General features: G+C 48.8%; 1 protein-coding gene across 2 annotated transcripts in view; it reads left to right on the forward strand.

Annotated features, from left to right (window-relative positions):
• The window catches only part of Cog2 (component of oligomeric golgi complex 2), a 31,430-nt gene extending 14,537 nt beyond the window's left edge, over positions 1–16,893 (forward strand). For both annotated transcript variants that reach the window (XM_028889783.2, XM_028889785.2), the window contains 11 exons: positions 11–135; positions 1,427–1,553; positions 4,747–4,886; positions 8,816–8,877; positions 9,995–10,146; positions 11,200–11,373; positions 12,059–12,131; positions 12,400–12,542; positions 13,681–13,820; positions 15,034–15,214; positions 16,301–16,893. In XM_028889783.2, the coding sequence (XP_028745616.1) occupies positions 11–135; positions 1,427–1,553; positions 4,747–4,886; positions 8,816–8,877; positions 9,995–10,146; positions 11,200–11,373; positions 12,059–12,131; positions 12,400–12,542; positions 13,681–13,820; positions 15,034–15,214; positions 16,301–16,402 (1,419 nt within the window). In that variant the 3' untranslated portion in view covers positions 16,403–16,893. The remainder of the gene's footprint in view (positions 1–10; positions 136–1,426; positions 1,554–4,746; positions 4,887–8,815; positions 8,878–9,994; positions 10,147–11,199; positions 11,374–12,058; positions 12,132–12,399; positions 12,543–13,680; positions 13,821–15,033; positions 15,215–16,300) is intronic.
• Positions 16,894–19,673: the final 2,780 nt, after the last annotated feature.

The following is a 19,673-nucleotide window of genomic DNA, read 5'->3' on the forward strand; positions in this document are numbered from 1 at the left end:
TCTTTTGTAGGTGATCGTTGAACAGTTTGTTGAGTCTCATCCCAGTGGCCTTCAGCTCATGTATAACAAGCTCCTGGAGTTCGTCCCTCACCACTGCCGCCTTCTCCGGGAAGTCACAGGGGGAGCTGTGTCAAGGTAAGTTCAAGGCTTCAGCCTGAGCTGCTCCCCAAGGCTGGCTTAGTGAGCAGGTCCATTGTGGGTCTAGTGTGTTACTGCTCCTCTCTGCTGCTGGAAGGCAGGTCTGAATGCAAGGGCCGCGGTGGAGCCAAGACTCCGCCGTTTTCCTTTTCTGAGCTGCCTTCTTCCCAAGTCCAGTTTAAACTGAAAGTGGATTCTTTCCATGGGCCAAATCTCATTCCTATACAAAACAAGTGTTTTCTGGTTTTGCGATGCTGGGCTTAAACCCAGGGCCTTGTACAGGCAAGGCATATATCAATCAGCTATCAATCAGCTACTCCCGAGTGTCTAGCGTTCAAGTCGGCAAGTTTTTTACTGATCCTGAGGCTCTCTTTAGATCTCCTTTTGGTCAGTTTCTGTTCTTCAATAAATACCCGTTTGCTTTAACCATTGCCATCTGACCATTCATCTGTTGTCAACTCAGGACCCGAGCAGGCTTCCAGTTCTCAGATCTGCATGCTGAACCTTCTCCCCTGTTCTCAGGGCTTCTCAGGGCTTGTGAGGAGGGTGCAGCCTCCTTGGCACAATGGAGGAGGCCCTTCACTGTCTGGTCCTGCACTGCCAACTGGCTTCTATTGTACAGAAACCTCTTTGTGAGCTGAAGTGTGTGCTCTTATCTCAGTCTAAATTTGCAGATTAGAAATCCAGCACCTAGTTCCAGACACTGCAGAACAAAGCACACACACATTAGCTTAGTGTCCTCTTATATCCAGATCTGTGACCAAGGTTTTACATGAAATGTCATAGAATTTTAGAACTGAATACATTCTTAGAGCATGGAAGCACAGTGCTTTAGGAACGGATAGGTTAGTAAACGTGCATGCCTTACAAGTAAGTGTCTTGAATGCAAAGACTGCTTTTCCTGTGGTAGGAGGCTACTGTTTTTTTATGCCAAGTCTTGTTATGTAGCCCAGGCTGGGCTGGAACTCATAATTCTTCTGTCTCAGCCTCCTGAGTGCTGAGAAAGCACCCTGTGCCACTATGCTTGGCTTTAGGCTGCTGTTCCCCAAGCTGAGTCTGGATGGTGGCCTGGGAGTGGGAGAGCTGTATTAACTTTGTGCAGTGGCTTGGCCTTCTCCCTGACAGGATTTTGGAGGAGGTGGCAGGGGAGTCAGGGTCAGTGTGACACTGAGACCCGGAAGTGAAATTGAAGCGGGTAGCTAAGATCTAGGCTGAGGGCCTTTATTTAAGCATAGTGCACTAAGTAGAGTATAGGGTAAGCTGACTAATCTTGGCTCTTGTCCTACAGTGAAAAAGGCACTATCGTTCCTGGTTATGATTTCTTGGTGAATTCTGTGTGGCCAGAAATAGTTCGAGGACTAGAGGAAAAGCTACCCTCGCTCTTCAATCCTGGGGATCCTGACGCCTTTCACGAGGTAAAGCCTTGTCATCTTGGTTCTTAAAAAAATGTTCTCTAGCCTAGGGAAAGTCACATTTTTATTGACATAGTTCTAGTCTTTGGGTTAGTGAAAAACAAAACTATGATTGTTGAGTGAGTTTTTAATTGAATACAAGCTGCTTCTTTCAAGTGTGGATATGATACTTGGAGAAATGAGAATGCTCTTGTTTTAAGATTTAATTTCTACTTATGTGTATGTATGAGTAGATAGGTATATGCACTTGAGTGCAGTATCCAGAAGAAGGCATCAGAACCCCAGAGTTGGGAGTAACAGTTGATTGTAAGCCTCATGATGTAGTACTAGGAACCGAACTTGCGTTCTCTACAAGAACAGTATGCAGGGGGCTGGAGAGATGGCTCGGTGGTTAAGAGCACTGGCTGCTCTTCGAGAGGACTCAGATTAGATTCCCAGCACCACACAGTAGCTTACAACTCCCAGTTCCAGGGACCCAAAGCCTCTGACCTCCACAGGCACCAGGCATGCACGTGGCATAGATAGACACTCAAGCAAATCATCCAATCACATTTAAAAAAAAAAAAAAAAAAAAGGAAAGAAAGGAAAAGAAAAAAACAATGTGCACATTCATTTAAGTGCTGAACTATCTCTCCAGACCACATTCTCATCTTAGATTGTGATCATAATTCAATCCAGAGGCAGTTGTGAATAGATATATGCAGCAATTTCTACATTCCTTTAAAAAGTCCTACGACCCTCATTAAGCCAGTATCCATGCAGTTGTTTTCCATGAAAATTCACATGTGAGCTAGGTAAGACCTCTTGGTGTGAGAAAGCACGAGAACCTGAGTTCTGATTCCCAGCACCTCCCTCCCACACATGTGCAGGAGGCACTCCAGTGCTCACTGCCCGAGGCTGTCTTTGATGCCTTGAGCATGAAGATGGCGGTCCAGCCCTGGCTCCTGCTTCTGGAGCTGCTTTAGTGCGCTCTTCCTCATCAACAGTACTTTAACCGTGTGGCTTTACAGGTGCAGTACAGGTTTACTCTGTTCTCCTCTGCCCTGGTTTACTCCCTCTTTTTCCTCTCCCCTGCCCTTCCCCCTTCTTTTCCTGCCCTTTGGTGATTTAGGCTTTGGGGGATTTTCTCCTTGAACTGTGTTTTCCTTCCACTCTTTTTATTTATTCTGTGAAGTCACAGAGACATGGATGTCCTCCCCTCTCCACTTAGCAGAGTTAGAGGTGAAGTCATGTTCTGTGGCCTCTCCCCATTGGACATGCTGCTCCCTGCACTCTGTTTGATGTGTTTGAAATTTGGCATTTCCTGGTTTTAGTAATCATCGCTCTGTAAAGGATTCCCTGGGTTTATCCTTTCTGCTGTTCGCTGTTGCTTACTGAAGATGTCTTCCTACATCTCTCCCCTTGGAAGGCTTTGTAGTAAGGCTCGTTGATAGCACACTTGTGTCTTTACAATAAGCACTCAGTTTACATTTGTCTGCAGATGGTGACCCTGCTTTTCTTTGAGGAAGGTAGTTGGCTGGAGGTGGAGTTCTCTTTGGCCCAGTAGCCAGTCAGGTACTACCCTGTCCTCGGGTTACTCTCAAGGTCTGACTCTGGTGTGTTGTGGGAACTTCTTTCTTACTACCCTTGGGCTCTGTTGGGTGTCCTGCACTGAGGACTAGTATTCTGTTCATTCTGCAGTGTCCTGGGTGCTGTCTCTTCAGCTGTCATCTTCTTTCATCCTGCCCTGGCCCTTTGCAGACCCCAGATGATGCTGGGGGCCTTTCTTCTTGGGACAGAACTTTTTCTTCAGTTCTGTCTGAACTGTCTCTCCTGAGTATTCAGAGCTCGGTGTTAATTGCCATCACGGTCACTTCTAGTTCTGTTTGCTTTTTCTAATCTGCCTGTTTAATCTGTTAGGACTTATCTGTCTAGAGGCACAGGTAACTTAACTGGTGGACTTTAGTTCAGATGAGTCCGGAGCTTCCTTGTGCCAGAGAAACCCACTGTGCTGTTTGTCCTGCATGTAAAATGTTGAGTAATGTGGTGACTTGTGTTTTGATAAGGTTTGTAACCAGGTTTTATAATTTTAAAAACTATTGTGTTTTTTAGATTGGATACCATAAGTGGGGTGAAAGTGCCGTATGGACTCTAGCTGATCAGAGAGCTTTCTGTTTTGCTGTTCTTTAGAGACTCCTATGGACCATAGGTGACTCGGCAGAGGTTTGGGCTCAGAAGGGAATCTTTCTGGGAGAACCTGAACTCCAGAACTCCAGACCAGGGCTGAGCAGGCCTTCAGGGCCAGTGCTGGTGGCTGCAGTCTCTGTGGGTCTCTGTCACTCCTTTCAATAGATGCCTCCAGCCGGAAGCCCATGCCACACTTCTTCTGAAGGGCATGGGCCTTTGGACTCTTAGTCTTTCCTGTTTTCAGAGTCAGTGCATTCCCCTTAGGCTCCCCCAGAGGGTAAGAGCTACCCCAAACTAGCTGAAAGAACTGTAAGACCTGTGGCTCTGACTGCAGTGAAACCCTATCTGCAGGAACTTTTAAGTTTGGGGATTTAGTGACAGGGTATTGCCTTTTCTAACAGAAAGAGCTAAAAGTCCAGCAGGGTTTGCAGGGAGCCTGGGACTTAGGAGATGGAGACCCCACAGAAGGCAAGTGCTCTCTTACTGTGTTTCCTAGCTGTGTCTGGAGGAGGAGGAATGGTTGTCGTGATTCCCTTGTGGACGGTTGTGAGCTTAAGTCCGTGCTGATGGTCCTTTCACTCAGTGCTGTCGGCCAGCCCTCTCACCTCTCACCACAGGAACGATAGGATGGCTCATCTGATGGATCCTCTCTTTCCTCACCCCCTTTAAATGACTTCTGCATGTAGGGAGGTGCTGATGAATTAATTATGCTGCCTAACCTCCTGTCTGTGGTCCCATGTGGAGGTCAGGGCTGCCCTGGAACCGGAGTGTGTCATTAGAAAGCCCTGGACTTGTAGTGTGACACCTGGGCTCCGTGTGGGCTTTTCCCTAGAGCCCTGGAGAGTATCCCAGAGCCACTCTGGGCGTGGCTGAAGCCCCAATGAGGTGGGAACCTGGGGAGTTAAGCTGCCCTGAGGTCAGTCGGCTCCAGCCTGATTCTGGAGCTTTACTGTCTCGGCTGCAGTTGTCAGCACATGCTCCTGACTGTCGCTGCTGATGGAGAAAACCCCACCGTTTGTTCTTGTTCTAGAAATACACTGTAAGCATGGATTTTGTACAGAGGTTTGAACGGCAGTGTGGATCCCAGGCCAGTGTGAAGCGACTTCGAGCACACCCTGCCTATCACAGCTTCAGCAATAAGTGGAACTTACCTGTTTATTTTCAGATAAGGTCAGTCACTTCTAAATAGACATTTTCATGGTGGAGGCATAGTCTTGCTATGTGACTCAGGCTGGCTTTAAAATCATGATCCTCTAGACTCAGCCTCCCAATTACTAGGATTAAAGGTGCTTGTCACCACACTCAACTGACAAGCATTTGCTAGTTAATTAACATCTTAAGATTATTATTAAGGTTTTTCAGTTTTGGGGAGGGGATGTTACTCCAGTCAGCAGTTCCCTGTGGGGAGCAGAATTAAAGTGAGGGTGTCCATAGGTCATGAGTGCTGAACTACCAAGAAAGCGTGTGTTTGCTGTAGTGGGAGAGAAAGTGAACTTGAAGTAAGCGGGACTCCAGGCCTGGCTTCGTTGCCACAGCCCCTGTGGTTTTGTGAAGAGTACTGAAGGTGCTGGATGGCAGGCACTCCGTCCTGTCCAGTCACCGTCGGCCTCCAGTCCTGGCCCTGTGTTTGGCTCTGTGTCCCCCCTTCAGCTTGGGAAGAGCTGGTGGTTATTTTCTCTCCCCTGTGACCTTTATGACCTTTGTTCCCCGACCTGGAAGACAGTGACACTTCCCTCCCAGATCTCGTGATCTGTCGCCTGTGTCAACAAGCAAGTCTGTAGAGTGCTGAGAGATTCAGACAAGTCCTCAGCAGCTTGTTGCCCCAAGAAGCAAACAGAGCGGAGCTGTCGTTTCTGCAGTGTCCTGGGGGAGGTGGGGCAGGTCCTGTCCAGGAGCAGTGCTGAAGCTCGTGAGTGGAGTGTTCCACGAAGAGCGCAGTCTTTCTTGTTCGGTGGCCAGGTGCTTCACAGATTATGACGGGGAGCTCTGAAGAGGATTGCTGAGTGGAACAACATCAGGAGGCAGCTACCCTAATTGGAAGAGCTGCTCACTTGGTCACTGCTGAACAGCAGAGTTACACTGCCCTGAGCTTGCTTGTCATTTCCCACGGTCACTTCCTCAGACAGTTGTCCATGAGCATCAGTGGAGCCAGGGCGGGACAGCTCAGGGTCCAGGTGTAGCATCTAAAGCAGCACAGCACTGTTCCTGTGAACAGGACTGTAACAGAGTCAGCGCTGGGTCCCCAGTGCTCCTGTGGCCTGGGTTCTACTCAGACTGCTTTAGGTCTAAGCCACCTAGCATACTGCATTCCAGTCACCCAAGCCTGCCTACCCACAGGTGCTGAGGAGCTGTACACATGGCTCCAGTTGACAGCTAAAACCATACTGAAACTCAGCCAGTCTCTGCAGAAACTCCCGTTGTCCCCAGATTTGCCCAGGCATTTGAAGAATTAGCTCATATACTGTCTCATTTGCAATTTTAAGATTATGCTTGCATTATAAAGTGCAACTCTTTTCAGTTCCGTTGTTTTTTCATCTGAGAAATAATGCAAGTAAAGACTTTGCACTGGGTGTTTATCCTAAGGAATGACAGTTCTGCCAACATGGCTGAGGTCAGAATGACATGATCACCACAGATACCTCAAGATCATTTAAAACAAACCTGAGGCTGGGCGGTGGTGGTGCCCTTTAATCCCAGCACTCGGGAGGCAGAGGTAGGCGGATCTTCGTGAGTTCGAGGCCAGCCTGGTCTACAGAGTGAGATCCAGGAAAGGCACAAAGCAACACAGAGAAACCCTTTATTGGAAAAAAAAAAAAAAAAAAAAAACCTGAGCCAGGATATGGTGGCATGCGTATACCTGTCACTTAGCATTTGTGATGCAGGGTGAGAAGATTCCAGACTGGACTACTCTGGGAGACCCTGTCTCAAAACACCAAAAACACAAAAGGGAAGCCCTAGGATAGAATTCTGGGATTTGGACATTTTCCTAAGATACACTAATGTGCTCTCAGGATCAGTGTGAACTGCTGCACCTGACATGCACTGCATGCCCACCCTCAGGAAAAGGCAGCCCAGCCCATGGCCTTTCTCACGAGCACATCTTAGGTATGCTCATTCCAGAGACCTTGATCTGTCTGCTTGACGTTGGCCCTTTCAGTCATGTTGGAAAGTAGATCTACGTTCAGTCTCTAGTGGATAGAGTAAATGCACATATGACCCAGACAGCTTCAGACTGTACAGAGGGGTGCTGGCCTTCAAACTGAAGTTTCTGGAATGTACTCCCAAAACATTCTAGTGAGTGTATAATTTGTAGCTCCTTCTATGATGTAGAATCCATGATATGAAAGTTTAGGTATCACCCCATTTCCCTAGTCCCCATTCTTAGAGCTGCATGTCCACGGATCATATATGCTTTCATGCCGTCTGGTACTTAGAGCAGAGAGAAAGCAGCACCCTCTACTCTAGGCTGCCCCAGGTGTCATTTTGTAAGAGTGCTTTTTCTTTCCTGTAGACCATGATGCTCAGGGAGGAGTGTGGGTGGAGTCTTTCCCCAAACCCAAATGTTAGTGTTTAGATGTCTTTCCTCTCCTACTGAGATCCCTTGGACAGTGACACTCTAGTGCATCTGAAGGCCACAGCATGGGTGCTCAGGGTTCACCATCATGGTCAGCAGCTTTGCAAGGCACTGGCCTCCCTACAGCAGTCATATGCCTGCTGTCTTGGCCTTTCTTTCTGAGTTGTGTTTCTTTTTTTTTGGTTTTTCAAGACAGGGTTTCTCAGTGTAGCTTTGTGCCTTTCCTGGAACTCACTCTGTAGACCAGGCTGGCCTCGAACTCACAGAGATCCGCCTGGCGGTGCCTCCCAGGTGCTGGGATTAAAGGCGTGTGCCACCACTGCCCAGCAAGTTGTGTTTCTTGGCTCACCAGCAGATGTACCATTGCTATGTGGAATGCTAGCTGTCAGGGCTCCCTTTCCATCACTTCTGTGAATTGTCATAAATGTTCACATAACTTGGCGCCCTGTGCCTTTACCTAGTTTGCTAAACTAAACCTGTTTTCCTTTCTAGTATCATGCTCTGTGTTTGGTACTCTATTTTTCACTGAGTACCCCAACTGTGACATGACACATCTCACCTTGGGCCTCGTAGACTCCATCTTTCCATTGTGGACAGTGGAGCCAGGCCCTAGGCCTCTGCATCAGGCTCCTTTCCTGTGTTTTGTGTAGATTTTGGAAGATGCTGTGGAGCTGAGGCAGAGTTCTAGGAGCTGCTGTGTCCTGCTGCTGCCTGCAGCCCTTTCTCTCGTCCTTGCACTTGGGGGCTGCTTCCTGCAGCTCTCACCACTTCTCTCTCTGCCAAGGCCAGCCTAGTGTAGGCTTCCCTAGCATCTGCACAGTTCATTTCCATGGAGTGACTGTAAAAGTGTCACTTAGATAGCTCGTCTTGAGCATGAGTCAGAATTCCCTGTTAGTGAGGGAGTTAGCAAGTACAAGAACGTGCAGAGGTTGGTGTGGTTGGAAACAGTGTCCATGGAAGCAGCCAGTTGTCAGATAAATAGAACACCTTCATTCTGCAGTCAGGAAAATATGCTGTCTCTGTTAGTGAAATCAGATCAGATGGGTGTTTGGATGCTGGGAACTGGCTGTCGTCAGGATGTAGGAGCAGCTGGAAGGTCAGCAGAGGCTGAAGGGCATGTTCAGTGATCCCAGGGTTACAGGGACCTTAGAAGTCTCTCTCAAGTGACAAATGTAGGTGCAAAGCCAGCTTTCCTGTGTCTCAGTTTGGGACGTTTCTTGGCTGTGGTATTGCTGATGTAGGGATTTAGAGATGCACTATGTGGCCTTGAAGTGTTACTATAAAGTGGAACTTAAGGGAATCCTCTTAATAAGGCTTGGATGGTGTGTATTTGAGACTAGCACAAATAGCACAGAACTCTGCAGAAAAGTGGCTTAATTGAGGAGTTTATTTCTTACCCAATAAAAAGAAGAAAGGGCATCTTGGACATCCTTGAGAATATCGAGTGGCAGTGGGCAGGAAAGGAGACTAAGCAAGGAACAGCATTGCAGAACCGCCAACACTGATCCATGTCCTTCTTTCTCAGGTTTAGAGAAGTGGCAGGATCCTTAGAAGCTTCACTCACAGACGGGCTAGAAGACGCCCCAGGTAACCTTAGAATGGAAACAGCGGGTGTCCCTAAAGGGGTTAGCTGAGCTCACCAGCCAGCTCAACCCTGGTCCCGAGAGTGCTCCTGCCTTTTCTCACCATACAGTAAGTTGTGCTGTAAGGACACTGGCTTAACCTCTTTAAAAAAATGTACTGCTGAACCCAGGCTCCCATAACATGCTGGGCAAGCACTCTACTAGTAAGCTAAGTTCTCAGAAATTTCTGTTCTTATGCAGCAAAAAGACAAGAGTCTTTTGGCTCATTGAATTTCTTGCTTTGGAGAGATGATAGAAAGGGATGCTTTACAGAGTACAAAATTGACCTTTTCTATCCTGACTGCAGCATGTCAGGGCTGACCCTGTTGTGTGTGTGGTCACTACACTCCAGACCCTGTGGTCAGCACTGTTGAGATTAGGCACATCCAGTGTAGAATGCTATAGATCCAGTCAGCTGTCTGTAGGCTTTGGCAGTCCACCTTCTTTCCTGCCCCCAATTCAGCTATGTGAAGGCTGAACGTGGGTCTGCATGTTCCTGTTTCTTGCTGGGAAAGACTCAGTTGGAGCACAGCTAGGCGTCCTGGGATTCTGGGCAGATGGCATCTGCAGGTGTTCATGCTCATGACACACGATTCTTGGTAGCCATTGAGACATTTAGTATTTCTGTGCCACACAAGTTCCTGGTTCTCCTACTTAAGTGCCTGCTCTAACACAGCCAGGTCTATCCCAGGCTTACTCTTACCGAGTTGTGGAGTTGTTTCTGTCCATCTCTGCAAAAGTAGTCGTAAGGGATTGACCTCCTCTGTGTGGGTAGTAGCCATGTTGAGGTGGGGAAGAGAGGGTTAAAACTGAAAGGTAAGCCTTGCAAGCTGCCACACGCCATTGTGTGTATAAAGTACCCGTTAAAAGATAGTTCAGTGCTGTGTTTGATGCTAATCCCCATGCCTGGGAAACAATGTCAGGTGAGTTATTAAACACCTCATACTGAAGACACATGGTCTTGTGCTGGTCTAGCATCTCTGTGGACATGAGGCCACAGCTTGCCTGTGCTTTACTTTGAGTTGTATGCCAGTGGCAGCTATAACCCAAAGGTATGCCCTGGGTCTATGGTTTTTCTCCAGATGGAAGTCCATATTGCCTATTGGCTTCTCACAGAACATGGAGCAGTCTGAAGAAATGCTGGTCTGATGAGATGTTCCTGCCTTTGTTGGCACACCGTCTGTGGAGGCTCACACTACAGATTCTGGCCCGATTCTCTGTGTTCGTCAGTGAGGTGAGTAGCATGCAGCCCCTCTCCACAGTTAGCCCTCTAGGACTTAGAGTGGCTTGTGGCTACTCTAAACACCCACAGGATATTCAAAGTGTCCCATGGTGTTAGGTCCAGCTGTGGGTACTTGGCCACATGATCAGGATTAGTTATTGAGAATTCCCACCTAATAAGTTTGTTTCTCTTCTCAAAATCAGACTCCCTAAAGCATCTTGGAAATAAAATGTTCATTTTAATGAAAACTATTAGAAATGAAAGTAAATAGGTTTAAGTTTTAAACAGTCATATGATCATCAAAATAAAAGTAGTTGCTTTCCATTTTAGGATCTCCTTATCTTCTTCAGTCAGTCAAATGTATTAGCTCTCCAGGCACTGCTCAGTTATTGAAAATCAGTGAAGCCCAGGGCTCTTGTCCCCAGGAGGTCAGTACTACTAAGAACTGGGCACCAGCTTTAGGGCCTTGCAGACCTCAGTCTTGAGAGCCACCTCAGGGACACCCTCAGTGACAGACACACAAGCCAGTGCTCGTGGTGCAGGATCTATAAATGGGGTAGTCTTTAAAAAGAAGTCCACCACAAAGAGGGCAGTGCATAGCAGACACACCCTACTCGGGAGCAGAGCACAGGCTTGGAGCAGTGGGGATCTAGCACAGATCTGCCGGCTGTTACCCTGTGGCTCACAACGTTAAGCACTTTGAATCTCTGTTCTGTAATTTGGCAAAATGGCTTTTGTATGTGGCTGTGGTGAGGGTTTATTTCTAAGCTGAGGTGCCAGGTGGGATGGGCGCTCTGTGAAAGTCAGGGCCTCTCTGTCTCCTTCCTCCCATCTGCTCAAAGACTTCCTCAGACTGCCCTGCCCCACGGGCTGTCTCAGAAGACAGCGACGAACAACAATTCCAAAAAGAGCAGGGCCAAAACCTGCCTGGGATAGACATGCTAGCCTTCTCTTGGTGTTTGTGCATTAAACTCTGCAAACAGCTAGTGTGTGTGCAGAGCTCCTGAGCATATACAAATGCCCTGTGTCTCAGAGTCAATGAGTGATCCTTGAAATCTTTCCCAGCTTTCTGTCAGGCCTATTTCTAATGAAAGCACCAAGGAAACTAAAAAACCTTTGGCTGGCAGCAAAGACCCTTCCGAAGACCAAGGAAGCCATCCTTCAGAAGTACAGGCAGCATCCATTTCCAGCACTCAGCTGGTGTATGTGGTTGCAGACCTGAACAGACTTCAGGAATGGGTGAGCGTCACTGCACTGGTAGATATATGGATCTGTAAATTGTGGGATCACGGGGACCTGGCAAGGACTTTCTGCCCTAGAGGACATTTCCCTACTTGTCCGCTCCACAGTTAACCTCTGAGTGTGCCATATCTTCACTTCCTGGCGAGTAACCTAACCACTGAGCAGTCAGGCTCTACTTTTCCCTCCTCAGCTCAGCTCTGCTGGGGCATGGCCTGTGGTGGACTGGGTTGTAATTGTAGTTCACTGCCCCAAATGTTTGAGAAGTTCCCCCTCTGTTTTCTTTGTTGAGCTCGTGTTTAGCTCTCAGAGTTCAGAGAACTTTATGGGACACACATAGAGTTTATGCCTTCGGGTAGATTTTGCTTCCCACCGTTTATATTTTGTGTGATTGAATAAATGCATTGTGTTTTCTGAGAAAACATGGTCTGTTTACTAAGAGCAGTTTCTGTGTGGTGGAGAGCTGCAGAATGAGTTTCTGCTTTTCCTCCGCCCTCAGTGGCCATGCAGGCAGTGTCCCATGCTGAGTGCTTCTGTGCCGAGACCTTGACTCCCGTAGATGGGAACTTTGACCTACGAGTTCTGGCTTAGGTTTCAGCACTTGTTAATCATGTCTGAGTATGTGGGTGAAAAGCCGCTTGCTCTGATTGAAAGAAGAAACTAGTGTCCAAAATGTGTGTTTCAGCTTCCAGAACTCCTGGAGATAGTCAAGCCAAAACTTGAAATGATCGGCTTTAAGAATTTTTCATCTATCTCAGGTAAAAAATTAACTCAGACTCAGAATCTTTGAATAAGAAATAATATCAAGTAAAATGCCATAGACTACAGGGAATGTTTCAATTAACATCCAAGCTCCAGTTGGAAATCCTTGGTTATTTCTGTTTTGTTCTTTAACTTCTGTAAATGAGATCCTTCATTTATACAATGACATGATTTATTAGTGCACTCTAAATGCAGTGGTCACACTTTAATGGAGCTTACCCTAGGCTGGACCAGTGACTCAGTCTAGCTGCCCTGTGTCCACAGCGGCCCTGGAAGACTCTCAGAGTTCCTTGTCTGCCCACGTGCCAGCTCTGAGCAGCAGGATTGTCCAGGACCTGAGTGAGTCTTGCTTCAGTTATCTGAAGAGTGCCCTGGAGGTCCCCAGGCTTTACCGCAGGACCAATAAGGTCAGTGTCACTTCTGGAGAGAGCTCTGTGGTGTGTGTAGTCAGGGAGATGTGGGCCACAGGCAAATATCAGGGTGGACTGAGGTAAGGGACTCCCAAGGGTCAGGAGCTAGCTGCCACCACAGCCCACAGTGTGGGTTTTGGGTCTTAAGGAAAAGTACTTTTTTGTACATGTGAGTCCTAACTAGCTTGGAACTCACTATATAAACCAGGGTGGCCTCAGCTCCACAGAGATTGGTTTGCCTCTGTCTCTGGAGTGCTGGAACTAAAGGCATGCAGTACCACAGCTGGCTAGAAAATTACTTTCTTTAAAAAAAGAAAACTGGGGCCTGGAGAGATGGCTCAGCGGTTAAGAGCACTGACTGCTCTTCCAGAGGTCCTGAGTTCGATTCCCAGCAACCACATGGTGGCTCACAACCATCTGTAATAAGATCTGGCGCCCTCTTCTGGCCTGCAGACATACATGCTGTATACATAATAAATAAATCTTTTTTTTAAAAAAAAAGAAAACTATTAAAATTTTTATTTTAGATTTATTTTACACATGTAATCCCGGCACTTGGGAGGCTAAGAGGAGGATCACAAATTTGATTCCATCCTGAGCTACAAAGTCAGACTCTGACACAAAAAACATGAAGCAGATCTAGTTGTGCAGTAGAATTATCATGTAACAGAAGTATCTTGTTTTACTGTTTGTTGTTGAGCCTGAAGCCCCCACTTGAATGGGAGGGGCTTGGGCACATTGCCAGGGGCCTTCCATTTCCTTCTATTCTGTGGGCGTCATCGTGTGTGAGTTTGTAGAGCACATCAGTCTCCACTGGGCACCGGGGCAATCTTCATCTGGAGAGTAAGGAACCAAGTCCCCTGTGCCGTCCTTGCTGCTTCAGCAGGACGTAAAACCAGCCCTGGGCATCTCCTAGTGGAGGAGTCAGCACTCAGCCCTGTGCATCCTGCCCCAGAGTCAAGCCTGACCTGGAGCAGATGTGGGGCAGGGGGCTCTTCCTTGGTACACTGCTGCCCCAGATGACCCCTGTGGCCCTCTGGTTACTTTCTGGGAGGGATGAAGCTGTTTGCTGAACAATGATGGTATGGTGACTCTGTTTTTGTTTCCTGTGTCCTTCCCCTGCTGACAATTCCAGGAGGTCCCCAGCACAGCCTCTTCTTACGTGGACAGTGCGCTGAAGCCATTTTACCAGCTTCAGCGTGCACATGGGAACAAGGTGAAGGCAGCAGTGATGCAGCAGTGGCTGCAGGAAGCCCTGTCTGAGAGCACACACAAGTAAGCTAACGGGGGCTGGAGGCTGCCTGCACACCCTGGGCAGGGCAGGGCAGGGCTTCCTGGAGCCTTGGGTTGCCCATAGATAGATCAGCAAGATATCACAGAACTGCCATGGGCAAGGTGTGAGCAGTCTCTTGGTCCAGTCCCTCCCTACCCACCCCTCCTCCACCTGCACTACAGTCAGGCTGACCTGGGTTCTGTGAATCCCCAACCCTGAATTCCAGGGGCACCTTTACTGCCCTCCCTGCTCAGCCCAGCCAGTCCTTCCTCTCCTCAGCTGTCACTCCAGCTGGTCTCACTAAATGATGGGATGGCTTCTCGTGAGAAGAGGAAGTCTGCATGTAAACTGTAATCACAGCAGAAGGCCCCAGTCAGGAACAGTTCATTGAATCTCTTCTAGCTAACTTATGGCTAATGGAATCACCTCTTGGCCCTTTGGTAGAGTGTTTGCCTAGCAGTCTTACAGTCCTGGGTTCTGTCCCAACACCACAAAAAAGGGAAGAAGTTTATTGCTTCATTTTGCTATTGATTTAATTATTAGTCACCATTTGCAGTAGAGATTTTTTTTTTCCCGAGTTCAGCCCCCAACTCCCACTTTGTTGTGGGTCAGTTTAGAGCCAATAGTGCTAATCTTGTGGTTTTGTGGGCAAATAAAGCCCCAGTGCCAAACAGCCAGCTTGCTAACCAGGCGAGAAAGTGACTGATTTTAGTGTTATAATGAGAGTTTGGGGGTAAGTGAGCGTCTTTGAGAGTCCTGAGATAGGTTTGTACTTTAAGAGGCAGACTGCTTGACAGGTCTTGGGACGTGCTGCAGAGGGTCCTCCACCTGGAAAGGCGCCGCCCTCGGGCGCTTGGGTTTAGGACTGGTGTTTCTATTTGTATGTACACGGGAGGCCAGGGGTCAGTTACCAGTGTCGTCTTCCATCATTCTCTACCTTGTTGAGACCTCGAGCTCACCAGTTGAGCTGTGCTGGCTGATCAGAAAACTGTGACTCCCCTGTCTCTGCCGTCTCTCCAGCCCCTGTACACTCCTTTCTTGAGTGCTCAGGGCACCTCGTGCTGGAGACCTAGGAAACACGACAGCACGTTTCCCGTTGAGCTGTTGTGCCTGTCATTGCCGTCTCAGGACTGTCTTGCTTGCAGAGCGAATCCCTGCTTGGTGTCACCAGTGTCTACTTAGTTACCAGCCCTTCGTTGCTGTCTTGTGCCCAAGGTACTTTGAGACTGTGTCCGATGTGCTGAACTCCGTGAAGAAGATGGAGGAAAGCCTGAAGCGCCTCAAACAGGCCAGGAGAGCCCCAGCCACCAACCCTGTCAGCTCCAGTGGTGGCATGAGTGATGATGACAAGATCCGGTTGCAGCTGGCCCTGGATGTGGAGTTCCTGGGAGAACAGGTACCAGCACCTTGAGCCTGGCTCTGAGGGCCTGGCTGGGGCCAGGGCTGGGCTGTCACCTCCCTAGGGCTAGTGATAGAAAAGAGTCAGGCCGGACTTGCTAAGGGGGAGGATGCCTGCCAGGAAGTGGAGGATAGAAAAGGTAGAGGGTACAGAGCATCCCTCCCAGCAGCAAGCTTGGCCCTGGTGCCTCAGCATTTGCTCAGGCTGCCAGCATACCTGCCCTTGCTGCCCAGTCCTGAGCCAGTAGCGGGGCCTGCAGCCTCTTGCTGTGTGTCCTATAACACACTGATTTTCAAGTCATGGTCATGGTTGATGGCTGTTGGCAGCATGTAGACCTCCCATGGGGGTGGGGTGGGGGCGGCTGCAGTGATAGCCTCAGTACCACCAAATTTACAGATGTCGGAAACTGCTCCTTTACAGTCTGGGTTTACACATAGCTTGTTACCCCAGCATTTGGGATGCTTAGGCAGGAGGATCGCCATGAGTTAGATTGGGAGACTCTGTCTTAAAAATAAAAAGAGACAGACAGCCTGCAAGCATCAGCTGCCATGCTTATTTCATAAGGAATCTACAGTCTTCTTACAAGCACACAGCTTGCTCCAGACATGGGCAGAGGGAGAAGCAGAAGGCAGGGAGGCTGGGTGGTCTCTGCTGCTGTTCAGGTGCTGTGTGTCTCCAGTCCATTGCACTCTGAGAAGGGTGCTGAGGAAAAGGAGAGCTCAGCTGGCACTTGATGGAACTCTCTCTAGCTAAAGAATCTTTCTTCTATTCTCTGCACAAGGGCCTTTCTCTCCTAGCATTTTCTGAAGCCCACAGAAGAGACTCCCACCCTGACCAGTCTAGTGTGGTGGACTGAGGGATTCGAACATGCTAGCTTCTTAGAATACGAAGCATTTGACCCAAAACATGCAGTTTTGCAATAAGCCAGTCCTTGGCTGTAGCAGAAGACTTTTTCCTCCTTCCTTTGGGAACTCTTTCTACCTTAATGAGGGCAGGGTAAATGAAGTTGTCCTGATTTTAATGGGGCCTCTTTTCCCACTCAGATATCCTCACAGTGACAATTCATTCTCATGGCCTTTGCAGATACAAAAGATGGGCTTGCAGACCAGTGACATCAAGAGCTTCCCAGCCCTCGCAGAGCTTGTCCTTGCTGCCAGGGACCAAGCAACTGCAGAACAGCCCTAGGCATCCTAACAGGACCTGGAGTGGGGAAGAAAGCACCCCTTGTCCTCTAAGTCACCCAGCAACAGCCTGTACCCCCGCCCAGTGAAGTGGGCCATCTTTCACCCAGAAAGAACTAAAAGCCTTTCCATTGTATGGAAGATAGTTTTTATGACATTTGAAGCTTTTTACTATAGTTTACTGAACAAATTGTTTTATTTTTATTGTCGATCTTAGTGTAGACAAGCTGATTTCTACAGTATTGTTAAATATACAGGTGTGGCTAGTGGGCTGACCGGACTCTGCAGAGGAAGCCCTGAGCATCATGGCACCAACACAGTATAGAAACACTGTCTCTAACCTGGGAGATACTGTCAGTCCTGGGCCTCCTCAGAGGCTACAGGGTGGCCATCCCATCTTGGCACTTAAGAATAGCACCTCTAATCTTGTCTGTCAGAAGCCAGAGCCGACAGCAAAGATTCCTTTCCTAAATAAAAGAAGTATCTGCTGCAAATGTGTAAGTTATGAATTCAGTCCAAGTAGCCCTCATCATACGTGCCTTCAGCGACATGATTCCCTCTGACACAGATAGAAGGGTCCTGTCTGTGTAGATCTCCTAGCACAGAATTCTGTCCACACAGGCTAGTCAGCGCTGTCTGCTTGGCGGCTGCTACAGGTGCATGGAATGGGCTTCTACCAAGGAGCTGTGCTGTCACGAGATAGTCACTAGAGGTCATAGCTACACCTTGAACTCATATGCTTCCATACCCAAGGACCCCTGCCTATCGGTGTCCCCTGATGTCTGTCCCTTGATCCCAGAGAGGAGAGAGCACAATCCCCAGCCCAACTCTGGTATTGCTATTTCCATTCTACAGAGAGGTGACACAAACCTGTCATTGAGATGACTGACAGGTGGGATTTAAAGGCAGAATAAATAGCTCCAAACTCACATTGCCAGTCTGTGTAGTGACACGTAGACACCAGCCTCAGCCCAGAGTCAGAGGTTCGCAGTGGGCCTTGAGGACTGATCTCTCACCCTGTTGGCTCTGACTCCGGGCCATTGCATTCCAGCCTCCCTGTCATATTTCTGCACTTGAGAGCGGGACGTTCAGGCCAGAGCTAACAGTTTCAGACATACATCTGGCTCCCCCAAAACCGCTCTCTTGTTATTTTTCCTTAGTTTCCCTGTTAAGATTCAGTCTTATTCAGTCAGGTTTAAAGTTCAAGTGATACATTTTTCCAACTTCAACATTTACACTAAAAATCCATCCCCGATGCACTTTACTGCTTCCAGGTATAAAAAGAGGACTGTGAGGAAAAGGCCTGTCTGTCACTCGGACCCACCCACAGCCCACCATCTCCCTCCCGTGCAGTCAAAGAGCATGCATCCTTTTCTCAGGCTGCCTTCAGTGACCACAGATATGGTAGTTGAATCAAAGAAATGATTGTGTTCTGGAGGCAGAAGTCTAAATCTGTGTGGCTGCCTCCCTCTGAGGGCCCGTGGCTCAAGCCATCCTGTTGGGAGGATCCTATGCTGTATATACCATATTCTGGCCCAGGGAGCACTGAGGGCGGAATTGGAGTGAGCCGGCAAAGCTCCTGCCGAGGACTCCAGGTCTCTGAGCAGCTGGCTCCTCCTTCAGCTTGTGGCTTGTCCCACCAGGTGCTGACACCAGGTCAGCTAGCAGGATGGCACAGGCCAAGCTCAGGCTCCTCTGCTAAAGCACATACGTGTGGAGTGTCATCTGTGCCAGCCCAGGGTCCTGGTGTGGCGGACTAACAAGGACTGGAGGAGGTGGCATGTTGGGACCTCAACCACAGAGCAGGTAGGTATGGGACAGCCTGAACCTCTGAGGCAGCCTGCATGGTCCTGGCACCTCTCAGCCTTATGCCAGCCCCATGATTGCCTAGTCAGGGTTTCCCATGACAGGGAGTGGGGGACAACTTCAGATCTACTCCTGAAGAGCCTGGGGAGGGTGGCCTTCAAGGACTAACTTAGTTTTTGCTCCATAAGGGACAAGTGTCAGCCTGGATATCAGTTCACCTCTATTGTCTCCCATCAACTCCTGCGATGCTTCATCTTGTCAGCCTGATTGAATTTTCTTTCTTTCTTTTTTTTTTTTTTTTTGGTTTTTCAAGACAGGGTTTCTTTGTGTAGCTTTGCGCCTTTCCTGGAACTTACTCTGTAGCCCAGGCTGGCCTCTAACTCACAGAGATCCGCCTGCCTCTGCCTCCAAGTGCTGGGATTAAAGGCATGCGCCACCACCGCCCCCGGCCTGATTGAATTTAGAATCATCCGGCCTGTGAGGGAGTTCCTGGGTTGGGTTAATAGATGTGGGAAGACCCACCCTAAAAGTGGACGCAGCATCCCATGGGCCAAGAAAGTGAAGTGAGCACCAGATTGAGTCCCTGTGTGTCCCAACGGGAAGGGAGCAGCTGAATTGCGCTCCTGCCGCACTCTCCCCAACACTCAAACATGAGCTGAAATAAACCCTCAGTCTGGTATTTTATCCCCATAGGGAGAAGTTTACTCCACCTCCCTCTGGGAACAGGGCCTTCTAGAATGAGAGTTAATCTGTTCACCTTAGCATTTCCTGTTTGCACACGGACCAGGGAGGGTAAGGAACTGGCTGCCAGTCACATCAAGTACCTAGGTCCCTCCCCGTTTGCCTGTGGATGGCCTGATTGGGTTGACCACACCCGCCTTGTAAAACAGACAAGCTGCCATCGTGGTATTGGAAGCCGGATAGGAGTATTGAGGAGGGAACAGGACAAGGGTGAGGAAAGCCGAGACTCAAGGGACATGGCAGCTCTTCTGTCAGGATGGCCCTCTGCCACAGGAACAAAATCCACCTGTCTTTTCAGGACCCTGCAGTCCCAGCTCAGGACCCAAGCCCTGTCTAAGAGGTTAGGTTAGGCTCATGCAGTCAAAAACTCCAGCTTAGGCCAGAGAGGCCATTCCATGTGCTAACACAGAATGTATCCACTGTATGCACATGGGTTCTCCTGCTGCCCATAGGTGCTCTCTGTCCTTTTCCTGTGGCTAACATGCTACATTGTTCACCTGACTTCCTCTTTGTTCAGGGAAGAGGCAGCCTGCTACACACACACACACACACACACACACACACACACACACACACACACACAAGTTATGGGTATAATCTCAAGGAGACAGAGAAGCAAGTAGCAACCCTGTGTCTTTGGGGTAAAGGATGTACCCTCTGCCCAGGTCCTCTTTCAGTGCAACTTGGGGACAGGGCTCTCCTTCCCCACCCAGCTGTCACACATTGGC

The sequence above is a fragment of the Peromyscus leucopus genome, chromosome 5, assembly GCF_004664715.2.
Source record: "Peromyscus leucopus breed LL Stock chromosome 5, UCI_PerLeu_2.1, whole genome shotgun sequence".
In the NCBI taxonomy this organism is placed as follows: Eukaryota; Metazoa; Chordata; class Mammalia; order Rodentia; family Cricetidae; genus Peromyscus; species Peromyscus leucopus.